Genomic DNA, 23,591 nt, shown 5'->3' on the forward strand with positions numbered 1-23,591 from the left:
TCGGCCGTTCTGTCGTATAAAATTCACGCGACTCATTGTTCCTGTTTTTATATCATCGGAATTCGCCTTTCGCTGAAAGGATATACGAGATTGTATTTACCCTATCCCCTTTGCAAAACCGAAAATGATACACGACCGTAAATTTCAACGATGGTAATTATTTTTCTCTCGATCGCGGGCATTCCTTGTTGCAAAATTCTTGCTTGCCACGTGACCGTTAAAACGCGCGCGCAATTATTTACGACATTTCTCCGTGCGCGCTTTCACGAAAGCGATATCGATTATTGCCAGTCGAAAGCAAATTATTTCTACGGACCGATAAATCCTTTGTCATCGATCGAAGATGGTAAACGAATTGGAATAAAACGCGTTCGTTTGGACGCATGAGACCGTCGGGAACAAGATTGGATCCTCGTGAATCGGCAAGCCATGCGTGTTCACACCCTTTACACGGAACACGATCGAAAAGTCGATCGAAGTCGTCCGATAGTGATAATCGAGCATCCGTGAGCCAGCACGTGAGTTGTTGGTATCCTACAGTCATGGAACAAGATGCATGCGCGCGTATATACGCGTGCACACAACCCTGCGGGTTATGGCTTCGTGCAACCGCAATGTTACTTGAAAATTAATGCAGTATAAATCAGAGGCAACACGTCCGCGACATGCTCCGGAACATCTGCATTCCCTGACGCTTCAACCATAAAACGATACCAACGACAGCATCGCGTTCATATTTATCAGTTCTCCTTAAGATTTCTTAGATCGAAAAGATCCGTTCGATTGAAAAAGTCGTTCGCGTTGAAGACAATCGATACGATGTCTGTACGACCGATTGTTTGTCAGTTTTTACCGGAATACACGCGTTCAACGAAAGTTCGACGCGATAGAGCACGGCGCCGCTATTATCCTTTTTACATGAATGTTTTATGATCGCATGGGCGCAGGGAAAATGTCTATCATACGCTGGAAACGCAACTTACGGTTCATTTTACAAACTCGTGAGGTATCTCCGCGCGATCAATACTCACGATGTGCGTCTGAAATGGTTTCCTTCGTTGCATATGGAAACCTTCCAAGACACGTAATGTCGTTCGCCACAGTGGAATGCAACGTTAAACGAAATAGTAGAAATTTACAGATAGTGCCGTTCAACGAGACACAGCTATTTAAAAAATCCCACTTCCAGTCTTGTAACTAATTGTAAGATTATAATTGGCGTATCTTTAACTGGTCGCTCGTATTCGCTATCGATGAATTTAAATGATGCCTATTGATCATCGCGGATAATTTATATCGCGCGAAACAGGAAATATTCTTTATGACTAACCACGATATCACGAGTATCGCGAGACCGTAACAGGTAAGTGACACCGTATAAATAGTTTGAATAAGACATTCTTATAATGATCGTATCCACTCGTAACTATCGATCGATAACAAAAGAGGGTGGTGCACATCTACCTACGTTGAACTCGCGTTACATTCTGTTGGCCGCACCGTCTAGACGCGCACATCAGCATAAAGAAAACCAAGATCAAGCTATAAGTTACCTAACGATAAAATCTTTACACTACGAGCGAATAATTTATTGCTAACATATTTACATTTGCTTTAAACGATCGCGATGAGTATAGGTAACGCGTACGGATATCTGAAAAAAAAGAATGTTTGCTCAATCAAGAAAGCATGTACGCGCGTATTTTCTCGTCATTCTTTCCTTCCTTTCTCCTTTTCTTTTTTTTTTTTTTTTTTTTTTTTTTTGTTTAATCATCGCCTCGCTCGAAAGGTTTAAACGAATAATTCTAATTACGGATTCCATGAATATGCAAACGATCCTCGTCACTGTGTAACAGTTATCAACTCGATCTGTTACTTGGATAATACGCGCGTACATAGCTCAGTATCATGAATTTCATCGGCTATGTCTGGAATCCAGTGAAAACCTGTCTCCGAATGTTTAATTAAATTGATCCGTAAACAGTTCACCGTGTGTATTTCAGAACCCGCGACGGAGGCCTATAGCTACGTTAGAACGAATGTTGCACTCGTTGTGCAATAACCAACACGTGCCGTGTCTTAAATATAGAACAAACTGTGTTCCTCTCTCTCGGTCCTTCTCTCTGTCTCGAGTCTTCGCTAAATGCGTGGTTTGGATCAAAGAGAACAACATACAGATCTTAAAGTACGATAAGAAACGCATTGTCACTCGACTTCCGTGAATGCTTGCTAATTGACGGTCGCGTTATTTAACGTCTTATCTCCAAAAAGGACTTGCGCCAGCTTTCCTCGCTTTTATATCGCGTAAGAGCATGCCTCGTCGATTTCGCTAAAATTCTACGTTGTTCGAATTTATGCGTTCGATAACATCGTTCAATCTGACTTTACCTCTCGACATTACGTAAACGATACTTTTTATTACGTTTGTCGGATCGTTCGTTACGATTACGATAATACACTCGTAGAAATCCGTGCCTGCCTCTGCTCGCATCCCGAGAAATTCGCGACTGACACACCGAACAAGACCGTGAAATCAAGAAAAATACAATCTACGGAGTACGTACGTACATGCTGTTCGTGTCACGGCTTTTCAGACGGAACGTTTGCCTCGAGCTGCGAGCATCGATTCATCGAGACAATCGAGTAATCATTGCGACGGAAGCCTTTGATATTCGTTGCACGTGAAGATATAATAAATCTTCGTGATTTCGTCAAAGAAATTCGATCAAATGGCAAAGATAAAGAAAGAAGTTATTAAAATTTCCAAGCGTCTGATCGCTCCATGTTTCTAACGCTTCTGATATACTTAAGCAAAAGAAAAAGAACGAGTCAAGGTCGCATGATAATAAGATAGCTTATGTACAAGCCGTATCTAAACAAAGTTGAAACCGCGTCGAGATCAACTCGATGAAACTAGCTTTGCGTTGCTCGACTTGAATTTCAAATTCTCGACTATTTAAATATAATTCGCTTCTCGATAGTTTGAGCAACATACAACCGATGGAGGAGCCAATTAGTATTTCGCAATCGCGCGCATTTTAGATCGCAACGGAAACTATTAAGTGAAGATTGTCCCATAATAATCTCGCGTTCGAGTTAAATTCAGATTTGGAACGGCTGCTCTGTAGATGAGAATGATTAAAATGTGAAAACTGTACCGAAGTTTCACTCACGTATAAGTACGTCCCGAAGAAATATAATCCGTGACGACCATATATACCTCGTTGCATCGTACCGCACCGCGCACCTTGGCAAGCGACATTCATTTATTTCGGACGCCGACTTTAAATCCATCGGAACAATTAACCGGCACGGTACCGGTGCACGCCTGCACGCATATCGCGTAGGCGTCACGTTCAAAACACCACGAACGATCTTCCTGTATCGTGTGCTTGGCGCGCGGCAGATAAGAGAAAAGGCAAAAATTGCTGCGTCGCGGCAATAAAAATAAGGCGAAGCTGTATACGCGGGCGGTGTAAGCACATTGCGCGTTGAAATAACGACCGCCGTATAAAGGCCTAAGGTTTACATTTCGAACGTGTTCCGGACAGCTTAAAGCATGATATTAAAAAATCGAACTTATCGATTTTTTTTAATGGTGAGGAAAAGGAGATAGGAACGCTGCTTTTCTCTTTTATTCTTGCAGCGTTTCTTGGTCAATGTATGAAATTAGATACGAAGAACTAAAGGTTTTTATTAAGCTGACCTGGTAAAAACGTGTCAAAAGAATGTGTACGACCCAGTCGCGCCTAAAATTGGAATCTCGATGCGAGATTGTGATCGCGAAGCTCACGTTACTTTTTTAATACTTCCAATTTCCTACGTTTAATAGGGTCGTCAATAAACAGCAGCGAAAAACGAACTTACGACGGGTAGACGGTGAGGATTAAACGCGAATATAAAAATGTTCTAAACGAACGATTAAGATTCTCCATTAAGACCGCGTTTTCGATCTTTATTCGGGCTATTAAATATCTCGAAGAATTCCAGGTACACACCCATATTCTCTTTCAACGGAAACTTGGGATTCACCGATCTTAGACGGATAAGAGATTTTGTAACGCGGTATCGAACGATAAGACGAATGGAAATTAGGTGCATTACCGGGTATATTTGAGCCGCTGAACGAATGGTATTCAACGTATCGTCTTTGACAAGAAGCATGCATCACTTTCACAAGGACTGCGAGCGGTACGCGGGTGATGAATCGTGGCACGATGTTCGTTCATTTTTCACGTCCATAGAGTACTGTACCCAGGTCGGCGGTGCCGTACGGGTTTCGTTTGGCTTTTAATGTCTCCCAGAGAAAAATATATCCGCGAGCAATGCGTATTACGAACGTTAAGCCGTCTCCACCCTTTAGCGGAATTTATTATTCCGTAGGTATTCACGGTTGTTGAGTATCCCACTGGTTGGCCGTGATATATAGCCGACAAACGTTCATTTGTGACGAAAAATATTTTTATTAATTGCCTCGCCGACGTACAGCCCGAGTAACGTCAATATTTATAGCACGTTTTTTAAACACACACCACGTACAATGGATACAAATAGTATTTAACGTTGTATTACTCAAACTTCATTGACGGTCGTGTAATTTTAGCATTCGGAACGTCGTCGATACTCGACCGCGTGAATAATTAAATTCGGCGATGTTTCCGCATGATTCCGATAGCTTCGAAAAGTAAACGCGTAGGACAATAGAGCTATGAAAATTGTATTTGACCTTCGATGATACTATGCGGTGTTATTTGTACGACAACGAAATTGTGTTGAATCGCATCGGAATATCGAGGAAGGTCACGACGAACGATAACCGTACTAAGTGTCGAGTAATGCGCGTCACGATGCAAATGCGTTTCAACGTTTAAACCGTAAACGTATCTCGGCAACGTAAACGAACAAACGGCAGAAACACGAATTGAATTCCAAAAGGATTCGCGAGAGGTTAGTATGCATACATAATGCTATGCATCACGGGGCGAATATTATTGATGCGTCTCGCGAATGCAACCGCGTGATGCACGCCCGAGCGATGGCCTCTATTAAATTCGGCTCGACGCTAAATATGCTGATTCGTCGCTGCAGGTGGCTGTGGTAGTGGTTAATGGCGATGCCGTTCGTAGAGGAGAAGGTGACCAAGGGGCCGACGACCGATTTTCACGGGACAACCGATAGGGACACACGTGCTCGAGGAACCCGTTCCTTCGAGGGGAATTTTTTTCTCGCCAGGACTCGGTGGACGCGATCGCCGATTCGTCGCACTTGTGAAAAGAACGCGCATATTTATCGTCGTCGTTAATAACGCACCGCAAGGGGAAATGACGGCAAGAATTTCTTTCAACCACCGCGGCGACATCGATTCGTTTTTCGATTCGTATCTTCTATCGCGCAATTCATTTTTTCCTCGAGGTCTTAAACACCGAGCCTCATTAAGGTCCTATATTATACAGGACGCGACCGCACGCTTTCTAACGCGCCAACGATAATCATCGACGATGAAACGACGAGGTTCGCGTTCGTAAAATTGCCGAAACGCATCGACGAGAAGGATCAAACGCGTGCGAACGGAAGCTCCACCGAAGAATAACGTCGCAGGTGCGCGACGAAATTCTTCCGCGTAAATTGACCAGGTCGAGCGGTCCTGCACGATTAAATAAATATTCGTAAGAAACTTACTTACTTTGCACTAAAAATTGTTTATTCGAAGGCGTCGAGGTGCAATCGGCGAAATTTATCAAACGACTGTCCGGCATACCGGTTTATCGAGTTTCCCGGCGATGTTAATTTCTCAGTTTTAATTGTCGCCCCCTACTTCCGAAATGAACCATCGAGCTATCTAAACGTTCGAACTTCGGATAAAGGACCACGTTTTAACCTGTCGCAAAATTCAACATATCGAAACCTATAGCTATATCGTAAAATGTTCGATAATCTATGATACTGAGTATTCTCTAAGATACGTTAAAAAACGATTAATTCGCGATCGAAGAAGTCGTTGGAATCGATTTGTAGTTCAGCAGCCACGCAAACGATTTTCAATGATCCACAAATAAATTCTGCCCCTTGCGCTGCCAGCGAAATCGTCATGACGATAAAACGACTACAGATCGAGTGTGTACCCTTTCGCCATTGATTATCCTTTTTTCACGATATATACGTCCAACTGGTTTACGAAGGCAAGCCTGGACTTTTTCCTCGTGTTTTGTCCATCCGGTGCGCCACGGACGATCACGAAGAAGCAAGGAGAGTAAGAAAAAGCAGAGAGGAAGCCGGAGTAGGAGGAACAGAAGGAAGAAGAGGAAGAAAAGGAGGGTTAACGCACTCGCCACACCCTGCTTTAAAGATTGTAAACGATTATTAATGCCCCACCGCGGCTGACCCGTAACCTGGCGGTGCATCTCTCTTTGTATCCTTCTTTCTTCTCTTTGGTTTTGCCTCTACGTCTCCTCTTTCGCCCTCGAAATATCCCAGCAAGAGTAACAAAGCCGAGTGGCATAACCGGGAGAAATCGAACGTATCGAATGCCCGATGCAGCCGCTTATTCGACGCTTTTCTTAATTAGCGAGCCACGTTATGCTATATAATTTGAAAGTTACGCTCTGCTACGCTAACTAATTTGCGTAACACACTGTGGCCGTCTGCATTAAGATATTCCCAGCCGATCAGCCGGAAGAATTTAGAGACGAATAATAAAGTTTCAGATAAACCAGTTAAATCGGTAACTCGAGTAACGTATCCGAGTTGAATAAAGCAAGCTGGGAAAAAAATACACGGGTCGGAAACGCGAATGTTAACGAAACGGAAGAGCGAGAAAAAAGGAAGATAGACAGCTATTCCGGATGAGGAAAAAAATTTGTCGATTGCCAAGAGGTAACGGAGGGTAGAAATTCGAGAAACTTTCCTTGTACGTACCAACAGGATATCGAGCCTGTAGATTTCGATATAAACCAGCTTTTATCGAAATGATTACAGCGATGCCCATTGAATATTACCCTGAACTCGCGATAAAGGAGAATGGCAATAAATTGCAGGAGACGGAAGTTTGTAATACTTTCGGTAGTCCTTATTTATCGATATTTACGAGACAGTTTCAGTTCCTCGAATTCACCATTATCGGATGTTCCGTTTAAGCCGCTCGCTCGATAATCCAATGATCCGTGATATGAAACGATACGACGTGTATAAAGATAACGTTTCGGTACATCGAAGAAGTGTCGATGTTGCATTATGCAAATTGCATGTGACACGTGCTATATATTTCATGGAAGTTGCGGCATCTCGTCACGGCGGAAATTTTGCATAAAATCGCGTTGCTTATAACGGGTCCGCTTGCCAATTCGTAATTGAGCGACCGACAGAAGTACGAGGGAAAAAAAGGGGGAAAGGATAAAAACGAGGAGAAATCATGTGTAAATATGTCACGAAATTTCTGCGTGAAATTTCATGCAACAAATTTCCTCGTGTTGCGGCAGCTCGTTAAAAAAAGGGTACGAAATTTTTTCGGAGCGTTCGGTGTGTCGTGATTGTACAGCCGCGTTATACCGAGGAAAAGCAAGAAACGGCGATAAAACACCGTAACCGTATTAAAATTAGTAGAAATAGATACAATGACTCACCATGAAAACCATGAACCTTGATTGCAGGTTGGCGCTCTCGATGTAAGTCACCGTTTCCAGCCACCGTGCTCGCCTGTGTACGCTGTTCGCTTCCTTTCTCCGTTTCAATCGTTTTCCTGGGGTATTAATTCACTTCACAGCCGAGAAATCGATCGGTCAGTCCACTTCGATAATCACAACTCGATTGCACTCTGTCCAATCTTACGAATATACTCTCGTAAAGAGAACACGCGGTCACCGATAATTTAAAAAAGCAAACCAATGAACGAGCGGAGAAAATTGTAGTGGTAGAAAAAAAGAGTACGATGTGAAAATAATAGCCCGCGATTCGACACTTATTGCTTCTTCGATTATATTATATTTATATATGCGTATATGTACGTGTGTGTATGTATATATAATATAAATACGTGTATATTTGTTACGCCTATTAAGCGACGTCTTCTAACAACGATTATATAAAACAGCGTGTGATGTATCGTCTATTAATTTAACTATCTAAGTAACTTATTAATTGGCTATCGGTGGCGACAGATACAGATACTGGCTCTCTACTGGCATCTGATTGGCATACTGGCATGAATACTGGCCCGTTCGGCGTACGTCACCTGCAACATACAAACGTACGTATCTGCATTAGAAATTAGTCTACACGATTGCGGGAAACTTAACCAGTAACGGCAAGGTTTTATCATAATTCTACTCGTTTCTCGTTCCTACTAAATTAAAATCCTGGAACTGAGTAAAAGCAAGTAATTGTTCTACATTCTAAATGTTCTTGTTCGTGCTATTCCATATTCATTTAACGCGAAGACAACGTTTCGTTCTATTTAGATCGTAGTTAACGTTAATTCTCTTTCTTTTACGTAATTAGAACCTTTGCAGATGTAAAAACAACCTAAACCAACCTGATTCGTCTACGGTGTATGAAAATATATTTACCTATGAAACTAGTCGGAATAAACCGTCGAAAAAAATTATCATGTTTTACAGTATCGTTACGAAAAACGCAACAGATTGAGCGTAATAACGAGCGAATGCAACGGCATCATGTCGACGGGCACGGTCGACAAGTACCAAGCCAGGCCCATGACGCACCCGGTCTTTATTTAAATCATTCGATCCGTCACGCTATAATCGATTAAAGCTAATAGTCGGGGAAATAGACTTGACCGGTGTACCGAGATGCACAATTTCTAGCTACCGCACCCCTTGCGAACCTCCCGTACCTCGATCGAGCATCCTGCAATTTAATCAACAGCTCAACATTTTTATGCATTAATCGAGTTCCCTGTGTACACATTATTTTAGATCGTTATATCGAGATATTGCAAGAGAATTTCCATTTTATCCAGCCTTTCCTCTCTTCTTCGCTATCGTTAGAGCACCTTGTAATTTCAGGAAATATTCTCCTAACACGATGGTACTTTAAAATAAAAAAAACGTAATTGCAGCAAGTACAGAGGATACACAAGGTATCTGATATGTAATTTGTAATACGCTATTAGCGTTATGCTATATTCAATACACACTGTTGCTTTCATCCTTGGTACTTTGTACGTTTTCCTAATTGTTTCGGACAACGAGTCGTTAAGTAAGATAGGAAAATGAAATTTCATAGGTTTGGCTCGCGGCTGTGGCCACAAAGAAACGATCTACGTTAACGGTGAATTCCAGATCCGGCACGCATAATGTAGTACAAACATTTTGTATACAGCGTGTGTAAAAATCGCATTGGAATTCGCACTTTCGTTAGTGCACTTTCACAGCGGCTTCGTAACGGTAGCCCTTGCACTCCTACGGGTATTGTACGCTTCTCTGCAATCGAGTAATATGCAAAACACGTCGTGTCGGCAACTCGAAGTAATTGTCAAACACAAAAGCATCGATGGCTAGCGATATACGTATTAAAAATGTAGAAAATCAAACGTAGGATAAAGGAGAAAGACTACAAAACTAACGGAAATCTATAATACATATACGAATACTTCCTGCTGCGTAAATTTCTGTACGAGTCTCGTTGAATTCTACACGTGTCATTAAAGTTCTAATGAAGCGTAGGTAATAAAAGCTCCAACGTGATCGTTCCATAAGAAAGTTCTATGACTGTGCTTGACCCCAAGCTACGCGTTAGCCTAACGTCAATGAACTACGAGTCTAGAAGAAATTATGAACATTATAGTTATGCAATAACATCTGCTTAAGTAACTGAAAGCTGTTGCATACGATCCGTTACAAATTGCGTTTTTCCATGAAATCGTGTTCTTTACACGATCTTACCTCTTTACGTCCAAGTGTTGCATCCTATCGTCTCTTTAATATTACTTATTGTTCCACACGTGTCAGGTTTGTAACGCGACAGAATTTATTTTTCATGGAATATTATTTATCCTTTCCTCGATATCGTTGCATCGTACAGCGTAACCGTATAAGATGAAACAAACGTGCACCGAGATCAAGCAAAGATTATTGTCGATCCATCTATCGATTCAACGATCGATCGCCGTCAGTTCGTCTTATCGCGAGACAAACATCCTGACGATGTGTTACCGATAAAATTACTATAACGCGTAATCAGTTTATCAATCTCGATCCTAAATCATCGTAGCCTCCGTCTGTTTTCGTCAAAATACGGAACTTTGCAAGCCGGTTACGTGGTCCGCGCGTTCACAGTTTCCACTTTAAGAACATAGTTGCACCGCCGTGGCACTCCGCTCTTAATTGAAAGGTTACGAAACTTCGCGTTTAGCGAATAAACGCGCGCTGCCCGACTCAGGCAGAACCTTCAGTACGGAATATACCAGATCATCTATTATATCTCTTTCTGTAGATACGACTATGCATAATCGTGGCTGAGCATGAAAACTTAGATACATCAAACGACGCATAAAAGTCATTTACATAATTTTGCGTTATATAACGTGGCATCTTTGTTCCAGACGTTGAATCATACGCAAGAATTAAGTTTAACGCCTTCGACATCGAGCATCGCGCACTCGCCTTTACTCTTACGTATGCCTCAGCGATTAAAGTTTCGCGGAACATCGAGATAGATCGACTAGGAACTACACACGCGAACCGGTGAATAGCTTATTTCCGTGTATCGGCGTACCTGCGAACCTACACCTATGTGCTTCAGTCTGGCTATATACGCGCCTCTATAAGTTTATGAATGGAACAGCACGCGTGCGCGACGACTGGAACAGTTCAAGCCGGCAGCGAAAGTGACCTGCTCTAACTTGTACCTGCTCCAACGCACGACGTGTATACACTAGCGTGTACATGCACACGCTAGAGGCGTAAGAACTGCCTCGGATAATTACAGCGAGCAGCTAACCACTCGGTGGACGCGAGAGTGTACCGCTGCCGCAAGTGTGAAACGCACTGCGGGTCGCGGGCCGCGGGGTGCCACGAATGCTAGTCGCACAATTTCTGCCAGTTAAACGACCAAATTGCAAAATATTATATATGAACATTTTTGTCTATAGAACGAATACAGTTTGATTGTTTCAGTTTGATTCAATCGGATTCAGTATCGACAAGCTTACGATTCAACGATCGTTGTCGTTGGTATATATCGTGCAATTTCTGCTTAATAAGTGTCACGGAATCCGTCGATTCCGTAGAATGCCATGAAGAAACTGGCTAAGTAAGTCGTTACGGCATCTATAAAATTTTAAGCGATCGCGACTATTTAGGCGCGATAATAATCATTGACATCGTTCCCGATAATGAGTAGAAAGTTACGAGTTTTAGTATTAATAAAGAATCAAGGGGATAAACACGAGAACGAAGAGATATGACTTTCTCGTGGGCGGTGCCAAGATCGGGCTTCGATAACGTTGGTTAAAATTAAATAAAATGCATCGTTGCCCGTAATACAGAAATTCGTAGCGAGGTCTCCTACGAGACGGGAGAACCGTGTTACAATAGCTCAAGGGAAACTTGTCCTCGAGTCGAAAAAAGACTCGCATTCCTTAGATTTCACCGATCAGAAGCAACGCGGATTTTCACAATCGGCGGCAACGTTCGACTCGCTGATTCGGCACAATTATTTCAACGACGCACACAGAGGCTCTGTTATGGCACATTGTAAAGTTTAGCAGCTGGTTTGACGCACAGCTATAAAGATACACGGTTGCGTTTCTTTTTTCCTTGCCCAGCCTCTCGTATACTGCTATGTCGAAATAGATATCTGCATGAAACTCGGCCAGTTGTACTACCGGTGCAAATAATTGTGTTATACCAGGACATGTAAGATAATGATCGGTACAGATCAGTCGTATCCGCGTGTGAACCAAAGCACATGTACCATTACCAAGACATTACCTTATCTGGCCTTCTCTCTTTTCGCCTTGAAGACTACCATAGCCCGTACAAGCATTCGAGACAAATGCTAGATCGAAAGAGAGAAAGATACGAAGGAAGTAGCAGCGATAGTAATTGCACATGATGTCTGTAATTTACATAAAAACACCGAATCGTACGAAACGACAGGCAATCCCTAACGTGTCTCGCTTCGTAATATAAAATTCATGACAGACTGCGTTATCGTATGAATGCCAGATAACAAAGTGAAAATACCTCATTCAAACGACTCCGATTGCTAAATCAGAATCGTCTAAAATCAGAAGTGGAAATTCTATGACTAACGAAACGAAAACATATCGAACGTGTTTACAGATCACGTTCTCGACTATTAATCATAATCACTCCCGCCACTTATGCCTTTGGTATTTGTCGTTTCTTCGAATATAAAGTTGATCCACTCGCTCGGTAATATTTTAAATTCGATCGATTGATCTTTGGCGGCCACGGCACGGTTCGAGTCCCGTTCCTCCTAATGAATCCGTCAATGTCGTTAATTTACCGATTACCAATCCGATAACAACATTTTTTTTTCAGCGATTAACCTTATCAGTAGGTGGTACCAGTTCCTTTCGGTTATCGTGAATCGATGCTGTTTAATTAAATTAATTGCGAGCCACGAATAAGCTTCAGTGGCTCATCATTGAGAAATGATAAAAAGAATATACTTAGAAAGTATAACAGTGACTCTATATAAAGGAAGCCAATTATATTAACACATTATGTTTGGCATGATACGTGCAATTAAGGTGTACAAAAAAGAAAGCTCTGCCGAGAACCATTTGACTGTGCTGAAATTACAACCATCGTGTTCCGACCTATTTAAGTCTTGAAATAATTACATACATCGTTTCCACGTAAAACGAACAGCTTGTCATCTGCCGTGCTTCTCTCTCAATTTCTTCTCGGGTTACATTAATATTACATCCGCGAAACGTCTACTTTACATGATACCGCCATAATAATGTTAGAACGGTCTAACGTTGACGGTGCACACCGGGCATTAATAACCTCCGTTCGTGGCTCGCACGGTGCTGTACATTGACGTTAATTTGAAATCTGTTCAACCGAGATCTTATCGATTTATTTCGAAAGCGAATCGTGTTTTAGCATACGGTGCATACTTGGCGACACTTTGCCGTATGTACGTGACACGTGTGTACCGCGATGCACGCTTGCATTTATGTTTCCATTTGTATAGATTCGCATGGATTTAATACGAATCTAGTGAGCCGATGCTTTTCATGGTACATCGCACCGTTCCACTATTCACGATATGATGCACGAGTAGGCCTAGTTACTTTACATTTGCTGTATATATCGTTGTAAGTCAAACATACATAGCGCTATTTTGTTTTCCGTTTAAAAAAAAGGAAGTAGTTTTTAATAGGTATCTATACATTGAAAAACCATATCACGTGTAACCGAACATACACTTTCACAAAACACGTTCGTTCTATTACGTTACAATGCTTATCGAATGCCCAATACACGCGTGTGAACCACGAACGCATTAGCTGGTCGCAAGTACGGTTTCTAATACGCATCGTATAATAACGCGTTAATCGGAATGCAACAAGCTCTGAATGCCATGTCGTGCATATAGATCTACCCATATCTACAATACATATATATGCATATACCCACATCGGTTCGCCGGAACGTACCACAAAAGAAATTCCTATTCTATCATACATTAATGTACATCACGTACATGTACTTCATACCTTTCCCTAGTATCAGATTTTATCAGCTGGCACGAGACAATGAAAATTAACGAACCAACCCTGAACCCTCATCCTGAATTACAAAATATGTATCGAGTCGGTTTCCTTCCGTAAATTCTACCTTATGTAAAATATACGCGATACTGTGAGTAAAATCATCGTATCCTAAAAACCGATTCAACGGAGCAATTCGGATTCAACAAGCGAAACTACCATTGAAATTGATAGGTGAGGAAAATAAAGAAGGAATATCGACTTATGCGCATAATTAACTTGGTATGGTATTAGAAAGCACGTTTTCCTTTTAAAAATCCTCTCGGCAGAGAATCGGAGAACTAATTTCTCCTGATAGGGTGAAAGGAACGTGCGGCAAATGGTCAGTTTTCTTAAAATGAACGAATTCGTAATCGCCTATTGTTAGGTCAAAAGCAACGTCTCATTAGACGTAATCCAAGACTCTTTAAATACAAGCCCCGAGCTCGCGGTACGACGTTAGAGTATCAATTATGACGGGACGTACATCAATTGAGACGAAGCGTTCCAGTCGTTTTTATCGAGTTTCTCATTATCGACAGCTACTCGCTTCCATACTCTCTTCAGCTTGAACCGACGGCTAGAGTTTGTAAGTGTTCATTTAATTTTATCGCCGACCTATTGGCGTTTTTACTGCTACCAAGACTGGTGCGCGATCTGCTGGTTGTGTAGCATAAAACGTTCCGGCAAACTTAAGCTGAAGTTTCAAGTAATTTAGAAGTCTTCTACCGATAATTGCATGCGCGATTATGAATTGAAGTAACGAGACGTCGCGTCGGCCTGAGCAAATAATTTTTCGTAGTTTTTCTACGAGATACGCGTATTAAATGATTAAAATAAATATCAACGTGACGCATACCAGACATCCTTAAAGGCATTCAAACGTTAATTGTGTCACTGTGTACAAACAGTTTCTTTTGCTCGCTTTCCGCATCAACGGTAATCATCGTATCTTCCATACACGTTTCTATACATCAGTGTACTCGTGCTTCGTATCGTTGTTGTTCGCTCCGAAACCCCCGACTTATCGCATTATCTCGTAATCCTCCTCGGCAGAAAGCCCAACGAAACGATAATGAAACAACGGACCGGTAAAACTAGCAGAAACTACCACGAGAAAAGCAATAACAACGACGCCTCGCGTCTTTTACTGCCTCGTACTAAAACTGACATTCGCACGCATTTGCCAGCAGTAATGAGGGACGTAGTTGGAACTATAATACGATGACGTGTAAATAGCAGTCAGTGTTACAATGCCCGCTACAACGATTCGAACCAGTTTTATCTGTTCCAGCAGAAATACGTGCTCGGCCTAAACTGCGGGCCGCAAAACGTAATTCGATATATTATCTGGAGTTACTGCGAATAATTTTAGTACGTAATATCTCCTATTTGTAGTAGATACAAGATACGCGTAGATAAGCAATTTCATTAGCGAACAAAAGAACTAGGTCTATATTGCGGGGAACAACAGATGCATCTGATACAGGAATTGGTCATTACAATTAATCATCGAAGCCTTTGTTAAATAAATGACATTGTACCTGTTGAGTGCGCCACGTGCGATAGACGATTTGCTAAGTAACGTGAAATAAGTATGAAGGAACTGAAAAACAAGGAATAAAAACCTATTACTCTATAAATAACCTTCTACAAACGCCATCGGCTGCTTATTAATTCCATTATGAGAAGTCGTAATTCCGAATATGCTAACGATACAGCGATAATTTTTCAACGAGTTTCGCTCGAGAATATTGCTGCTAAATTTACATTTGCTTTTAAAGCAATTTACCGAAGAATGAATTAAAGAAAATTCAACAGAAGAATTAATATTATTCATTAATATTATTTCAGACGATGAAGTTTGAAAAAGGACTTAATGCAAAATTAATTAAATGCACTGTAGAATATTTCACAATTATCCTCGATATTGCATAAATCGCGAGGCAAGCCTGCCGGCTATGCTGGTAAACGAATGAAACACGAAGACAAAGCTCTAACAAACTACTGAGAGAAAAACTAATCCGAACCTGTGGAGCAATTTTAATATCATCGATGCCGCTCTTTCTTCCCGAAAGAGTGACTAAAGCTATGTGTGGACGTGATATTGAACGGTAGCCGTCAGCGTGCGATCCCATTAGCCTGTATTGTATGCTAATGAGCGGTTGTCGCCTGTGATCCATGCTTATATCGTGTTATATCGCCAGCAGCGGTTCTCTATTTTTCAACCTTTGACACAACTCTTTTTTATCTAATCATGAAAGTAAAAAGGACGCATCGATACGTTTAATCATTGCATCGTTGTAGCGTTACAGACACTTCGATGCTGTTGAATCGTTTAGAATTTCAAGAGCATTTTCATATTTTTGTCAGCTATTCCTTTGACCAACATAAATTACGATATACGTAACTTCTTCGACGATTCGAGCAAAGCTTATTTCGTAAGACGCCAGAGATGCATTCAAGCCAATTAGATGGTTAATTAACGTACGCCACTGCGTTCCTCGCATATTCGGGAATTCAACGCTTTTCCAATACGATTAAGGAACGAGTGAGAACTGCTGTTAAATACGCCGTTAAATTATGTACGGTTTATCATCTAGATACTTATTGCAATTACAGGTGAAAGAATTTTAATGAACTTTACTGGCAGCCCTAAGGATCTATGAAAATATTAGGAAATTTCGATTAGTTTTAAACAGAAGACGTGTATTACTATCGAATTCTATCATTTAAATTCATGAAATAAGTATCTATCGGAATAGAATTTTTGAAAGAATTATTGTCATTCGCGACGGTATACAAGCGTGTACAATGTTTTCTATTTTAAGTAGCCCTAAAATGCAACTAGTTCTTAATGCCAAGGTAACCACGAATTAATGGGTGCGTAAATTTTTTATGTGCCATTAAAATGATCGTGAAAAGGATCGTACGCACGCGGTTGTTTCGCGCTTGCGTTGGCGTCCAAAGGCACTCGAGTCGAAACCCGAACACAATGATGTTCTGTGCAAAAGACTGAAACGAGTGCAATTAACGTTACGAGTGCTAGCAGGTCATTATCCGACTGAATCCAGTCTCGTCTCAAAACCGCAAATTACCTGCGCCACTCACACACGCATCACGTGCGCACGTAAACACGCGCCCAAGCTTACAAGCTCGTTCGTACATAGTATCGCAATACAAGATGAATTAGATATTAACAATTAAGAACACGAATCTATAACCGTGTATTATTTAGATACGCGCATACGAAGAAATATTCATGAACAAATTAATTATTGCAGAGAAATGGTTCGTGTACGGCTGCCTCTCTCTTCTAATTCACGCAACGTATTAAGACATAAGTATACGTGCCACATAAAGAACGTTTTAACGGTGGAATAAAGAGGAATAAATAACAAACTCATTAAAATTCGCAGCATGAGCAACAGACAATGGACAAAACGAACGATTTGCAAGTTTCGCTATAAATACGGTTTTTGACGCCCGATCAAACGCACAATTAACCAGAGTAAACTAGTGGCAATAACGAACGAACACACGAACAACATGCACCTAATGAAACATCGTGTACGCGAGAACACCGTTATTCGAACACGAGCAACGTTGGATCTAACGTTTCTTTTCAATTAATTCCTATTCGTTAGTCCATGCGCACTGGTGCGAGATAATCATGTCAATAATCATCGGACAAGTTACGTAGCAGCACGTGTTGCCACGATCGCGCGCATTCGTAGACGATTAAAACGTCTCGTCGTACGTCAGAAGTCGAACAAAGTCAAAATCAGGGACGACTAGGCGTTGTCACTTGGCTTGCCGAGCCCAATATTACAAACTGTGTCGGCATAATTATGCTACGCGCTGTCAGGTAGATGAAGCTGATACGAACGTGGGACCATCTAAGCGCCTTTAGAAGCATAAATAATCCTATTAAACGTGTCACTGGTTGTGTCAACAATCTGACAGCCTACAAGTATAAGATAGTCAAAGGAACAGTTAGGTGCGTTCTCTCCTATGCACGTTGATTCTGCGGTCAAAATCAATGTCAGAAAGTCAGGGGCATCGCTGTGCCCGTACCACAAAGATGCGTTTAAAGCGCATCGCGCTCAAACATTACGCAACACACCGGTTAGATAGATATTTGTCTACCATAGCGTCAAGTGGAAGACTAACTAAATGCCACGCTATTGAACAGAGTATATACATATATGTATATAAATCGTTTAGAAAATATTTCCTCTAGTCTACTCTTATTCTATCGTTCGGTTCTAAAAATTGGATTCATTGAACTGTGTTCGATCCAATTTTTTTTATTTAGAACTGGAATACGTTGCTCGATCGATCGGATTATTCAGGTTACTCAAAAATGTTTCTTTCGTTTCAAATGCCAGAGTTTACGTGTTTTAACGCTAAATAATTAAATGGACATTGACATAAATGGTGTTGGAACGGTGTACTATGCATTGAAAATGCCGCATCAACATTAACGGAGGTTAAAAAACATACAATTACAGTTAACAGTTATCCTATAGACGCGCAGGTGTTTATTCATTTAGATTCCGCAAGCTACTTCACCTCTCTCAACGTGTAGCTAAATATAAGTATACAAAACGTAAGCGGTTTCAAGTGTTGTCGAGATGTCTGTAAACTTAAAGAGGAAAAGCGAGTTTCATTTCCGAAACCATAAAACAAGGAGAACATGCTGAACGACTTTATAATCTTTTATCGCGTATTTATATTCGATAAAAAGGTTTCATGCGTAAATCTATAGAAATAGCATTAGAAATTTCGCAAGCTAACTTATAAATCCAAATCTATAAATTATTAAACGATACAGTCAAGATATATTTCAAGAAATGAAATTCTTTGGTTCGTTCAGCTCGCAAATCGAACACGATTAACAGTACTTTTTCCAGAGATTATAACTTCCTAGATACGGTTCGATGAAATTTTGTCGCAAGCTTCCATGGCGAGACTCTCGTAAACCTGACAATTATACCAACTCGTACCGTGGACCATGAGTCGCAAATGAAATAACCGCGAGCGGACTAATAACCGTCCTCTCTGTCTCTTTGTCTCTTACTTCGTACCATCGTGTTCCTTCTAATGCTTGTGCTACTGTGACAAAACGTTATTCGTTTGATGTACAACGTCAGTGAACCAAATTAGTAACGTACAACCGCAAATTAAGATGCGCCTGGTCGTTTCTCCTGTCTATATTTGGAATATTGTACCGTCTATCTATACAAAGTCATATCTCGGGCCACCTCCGCGATACCATCAATTTCCAGTTGCAACGACGCTCTTGTCTCGGAAATTTACACTTTATGAATATTTTCACTTTTAACCGGTATATTTTAATTAAATCTTATCTGATACAGCGAGGGGAATGTATCCAATTAAGAACTTAATTCTGGAATGAATAATAATTTTATGCGATCAAAGTGAAGTAATACTGATTCGATCTCAGTCATTGAACAAAATGTATTCGTTTGAGTTAATGGCTATAGAATATGGAAACGATGGACATAATTTGCCAATCATGTTTGTCAGGTAAATAATCGAATTAAAATTCCGTTTGTTGTGGTCACTCTGGGGTGCTAAAAGCCTCAGTCACCGTTCCAGTTTATTGCACTTCGAGGCGGTAGGTCCCAAGAGGAGTACGTGACAAAACAGAGAATCCTCTTTAGGTTGTGCACTCTCAAGAATCGCATAAATTTCAGAACTAGTTTGTGAGAATTTAGTTGGCTAGTAGCCACGAAGGTAAACGCATCTACGACGGTTTTACAAGAACGAGTACCTGCTTACACCTGGCTTTGTAGGATCAGGTGCAAGATCGATATTCTTTCCGTTTGTTTCTTTTCCTAGTCACATTTTAACATTCACGTTCGCTCTTTTAAATCTACGAGTACGATTATTAAGCTCAGCGAGATTTTAATGTATTTCAAAACAATTCAACTTTTCTTATTAGAAGTTCTGTAGAAGATGACAAGCTGGACCATTAATCGACTTTATCAATTTTATCTCATATTGCTAATTAAAAGTTTAAATAACGATTGGCTTGTTCTTTTTCCTTTTCCTTGAAAAAGCAGATAAAATGTACAATGGTATATTAATAAAAACCAAGAACAACGGTAGCTTATCAATGAGTGTGTACCTCTATTATGTGATGCCTATTGCGTTGTGGCCAGCAACTTGTCTCGTACAATATTATTTGTAAACATTTACTACACTAATATATATTCTTCTTTCGATTCCTATTCTGTGCTCATTTCAGATAAAAATAGTCAGAAAAATATATTTAAAAAATTGATAAGGAATCAAATTATTATATCATTATTTATTACCAATGTTTTAGAAAATAACAAACAATTATAATTAGGATATACGACGTATTACGAGAATATCCTCTAAGATTCATAGACCCACCGGGAATTTCAACATGAAATATTTTTAATCGTACATATGTACACGGTGTGGACATTAATATTTATGATATATAATCAGCGAACAGTTTTAATTAAGCAGTTTATTCTAAAATTTGTGATGGTGATCACAACTCGAAAAACTTAAGAAATAACTACGCCAGAAATACAACACAGCCTGCATTCCTGTGTGACAGAGCGGTGGAGGACAGACGCAGACAGGAGGTAAAGATCGATAGAGGTTCGTCGACTCGACAACTGACTAGACTCTATATACTGCTCGACGTTACTTATGCTTATAGTCATAAAAATTATAATTACGTTACATCCCACAATAATTGTTTGTTCAAATGTAATTGTCTATTGAATTATAAAATTGCATATCCTATTTATTTCCACTTAAACGCAATATATAAAAAATAATGTTGCCTCGAATGAAAGAAGACAAAAAATGGCGGGAAAGAACTGATACGAAGGAAATATGTTAGGTTGGTAGCCATGAAATATTGTTCATCCGAAATTTTAACGAATAACCATTAATTAAATTTTGACCTACCCTTGATTATCAACCAAATTGAAAAACAAAACGCTCGCTCAATCGTGTGAAAATTATTTCGAACAAATGTCTTAAAAGAGATACAATGTATGGTTAAAGTTTATTTCAATGTACAACATTTCATATGCACCAATTTAATATGTACTTCGATTTTTAAAACTCAACATGTTTATCGATGTAACAAAAACAATATTTTTTCTGCTTTTTTACTTTACGATAAATATATATGTTTTTACTCACCAAGCTTTCTATCAAGATAATATCAGGAACCGATCTTCTCACACTTGACTTAATCCGAGTAATGGCGTTGCTGACATTGGCTATCACAGAGTTTCCGCATGAACGAGAAATTACTTCGAATTGTCATTGTTGCAATTGGCGTATAAAGATGCAGTTGCAGGCACAGCACGAAATAAAACGAAAAATCACTTTTGACGAAAGTTCGATAAAAAAAGAATTCAGTCACTTCACATATTCACACGGAGTCTGGTTCATGCAGTCAAGTGATTCGTCACAGGTACAAACGATTGTCAAAAATTTGTGTCCGTACAAAAAAAGCTTTCACATTCTGCAATATCCCATTACTAAGCGAGCCTGAATGTTGTTTTAATGAAAATTATCATTCACCACAACCGTTACTTCCAATTCCGACGCGTTTTGTTCTTCATTTCGTACGTACGAAGACTGTGTGGCCATCGTTCACTGCAGTCTAGCGACACCTGACACCAAACAATATCGATATATCGATGTTTTTTTCCAAACTGCACTACAACACCATCTTCTGATCGATCGATTCGAAATGATTATGTTTCATTTTTGCGACTACTGTGATACATCGATTTAATTCAAGTAATTGAATTTTGTTTCATTTGCAAATTAATCGATTACGAGAAATGGCAAGGGCGTTCTTCGTAATTCCCCGATATATCTACTTGAATGAGTGATCGTTTTTCAGTTTAAGTTTGTTTTGTTGATTTTGTAGCGTGTCATTGATGGTCGCACGGTTAGTCACGTACATAAGGTCACCTGACAACGCTATTGAAAACATAACGCACGGTAAATTACTGCTTCGAGAGACGACGTGTGTTTATTACTATTATGTATCGAACATAGTTTCGATTATCGGGCGCGGTTAGAAATACGCAGCGACCATCACCAAGCTTGTTTCTTACGTTCTATAAACTTTTGTTCGAATGTAATTTGAAAACGTTCGACAGCAAAAATGGTTCGATGTTTCAATCGGGATACTTTACAACGCTTAATTAAACAAACCATGATATCTAATACTCGAATCCACTGTCGCTGGACATATCTCCGTTGAATTTCGCTTCTGGACGGTTGAATTTAAAATGCGTGACGTGAATCATGGCAAGGTCTCGATAGTCGTATGCAATGGTGTATCTCGAAATGCTTTGGTTTTCCTTGTCACAAGCACACAAATGAATTACTCGAACAACGTACTTAGTTCGGCTTTGGCTACTTCAAATCATATTTGATCCAACGTCTGGTCGTTTACTTGGCTAATTAGATTGACAATACGGATACAATGTAACAATGCATCCTTCTAACCGCAAAAACAGCGAATAAGAGGATGATCCGACCGTTATGTACGATCTATTCAAGTTTGTCTAGTTGTATCGAGAATTTTCCTGGAATTATGCGTTGCCACAATGGGAGATGGGATGTTGACGAAATAGTTGGTTGATCACTAAATCACGGCGCGAAAGGCAAGCGAGTTGCACGAACGCATAAAACGAGTGGACGGAGCCGCTGCTGGCCGACTGCCGACGGTCGAACACGCTCGGATCCCAACGATCAGCTGATCGGCACGCGCGCTACTATGGTAACCAACGTCAGCGGGCTCCGGTAGGGTTGCACGCGCACACACGACTTTTGGAGGGCGCCCCGTACGCCAGTCGCGCGGGCCTGACAATATAGTAAATACGTGCGTCGTTGGAGTTGGTGCGTGCGTGCGTGCGCACACACGTGGTGTTAAAACGTGTACGTACGCGACGTTCGTCGATGACAAAACACGAAACGACCACGATGAAAATCGACGACCAGAGACAAAGATCAAAGGGGAAAATCTACCTTTCGCCTTCTCCGTTTCTTTATTTCCTTTTTGTTGTCTCTCGCTCGTTCGTTTGTTTTTTTTTCTTATTCCGCGATCGAAGCGCGGCACACAAAGTCACAAACGAACTTGAAGACTCCGACTGTGTGCAATCGCAATAGATGGTTTAGTTTAGAGTACTGTGTGATTCGTCACAAGAGATCGACAACGGTGACCGACGGTATCTCTGACAGAAAGGAAAATCACGAGGTAATCGTGGCGCGAGCGGCAACGTACGCCATCCGCTCGTGTCGGCAGTCGGGCGTGCACTGCCTTCCTGAGTCGCCGGTTGGTTCTCGATCCTCGACTCTGTTCGCTTGAACCGCTTGCCTGCTCGCGCGGCCTCCATCCCCGTATCGCACTACACTCTGACGCTCGATGTACGATGGTGGCGCACAATTTACCCGCTTCTTTTCCTCATCTGCCCTTCGATCCATTCCTGTTATGTATTATGTATTTATATAGTATTTCTCCAGTGTTGGTTATACCAAGCTTTTATAATACTTTTAATATCATGATTAATATTGAATACAAGCATATTACAGCATAACAAATTTATTATTCATATTAAATGGGTTATATAAATCTTGATACACAGCCATAAAAGATACACGAAAAAGATGTGCAAAATCTCCCTCCCGGCTCTCTATATTTTATTCCCCTATATTATATTGATTCATTTTAATTTATAGTTAGAACAAGTCTATAAAAATTGTACAACCTAAGCTAATATTTTAAAGTAAAAAATTGTAT

General features: G+C 40.6%; 1 protein-coding gene across 1 annotated transcript in view; it reads right to left on the bottom strand.

Moving 5' to 3' along the window:
• LOC117210094 (Krueppel-like factor 6) overlaps positions 1-23,173 on the bottom strand; it is a 284,673-nt gene extending 261,500 nt beyond the window's left edge. The window contains exons 1-2 of the mRNA XM_033452754.1: positions 20,969-23,173; positions 7,620-8,227 (exon numbers count right to left, since the gene is read on the bottom strand). Of these exons, the coding sequence (XP_033308645.1) occupies positions 7,620-7,631 (12 nt within the window). The 5' untranslated portion in view covers positions 7,632-8,227; positions 20,969-23,173. The remainder of the gene's footprint in view (positions 1-7,619; positions 8,228-20,968) is intronic.
• Between the last annotated feature and the right edge of the window lie 418 nt (positions 23,174-23,591).

Source organism: Bombus bifarius, unplaced genomic scaffold (assembly GCF_011952205.1).
Source record: "Bombus bifarius isolate JDL3187 unplaced genomic scaffold, Bbif_JDL3187 scf7180000008199, whole genome shotgun sequence".
Lineage (NCBI taxonomy): Eukaryota > Metazoa > Arthropoda > Insecta > Hymenoptera > Apidae > Bombus > Bombus bifarius.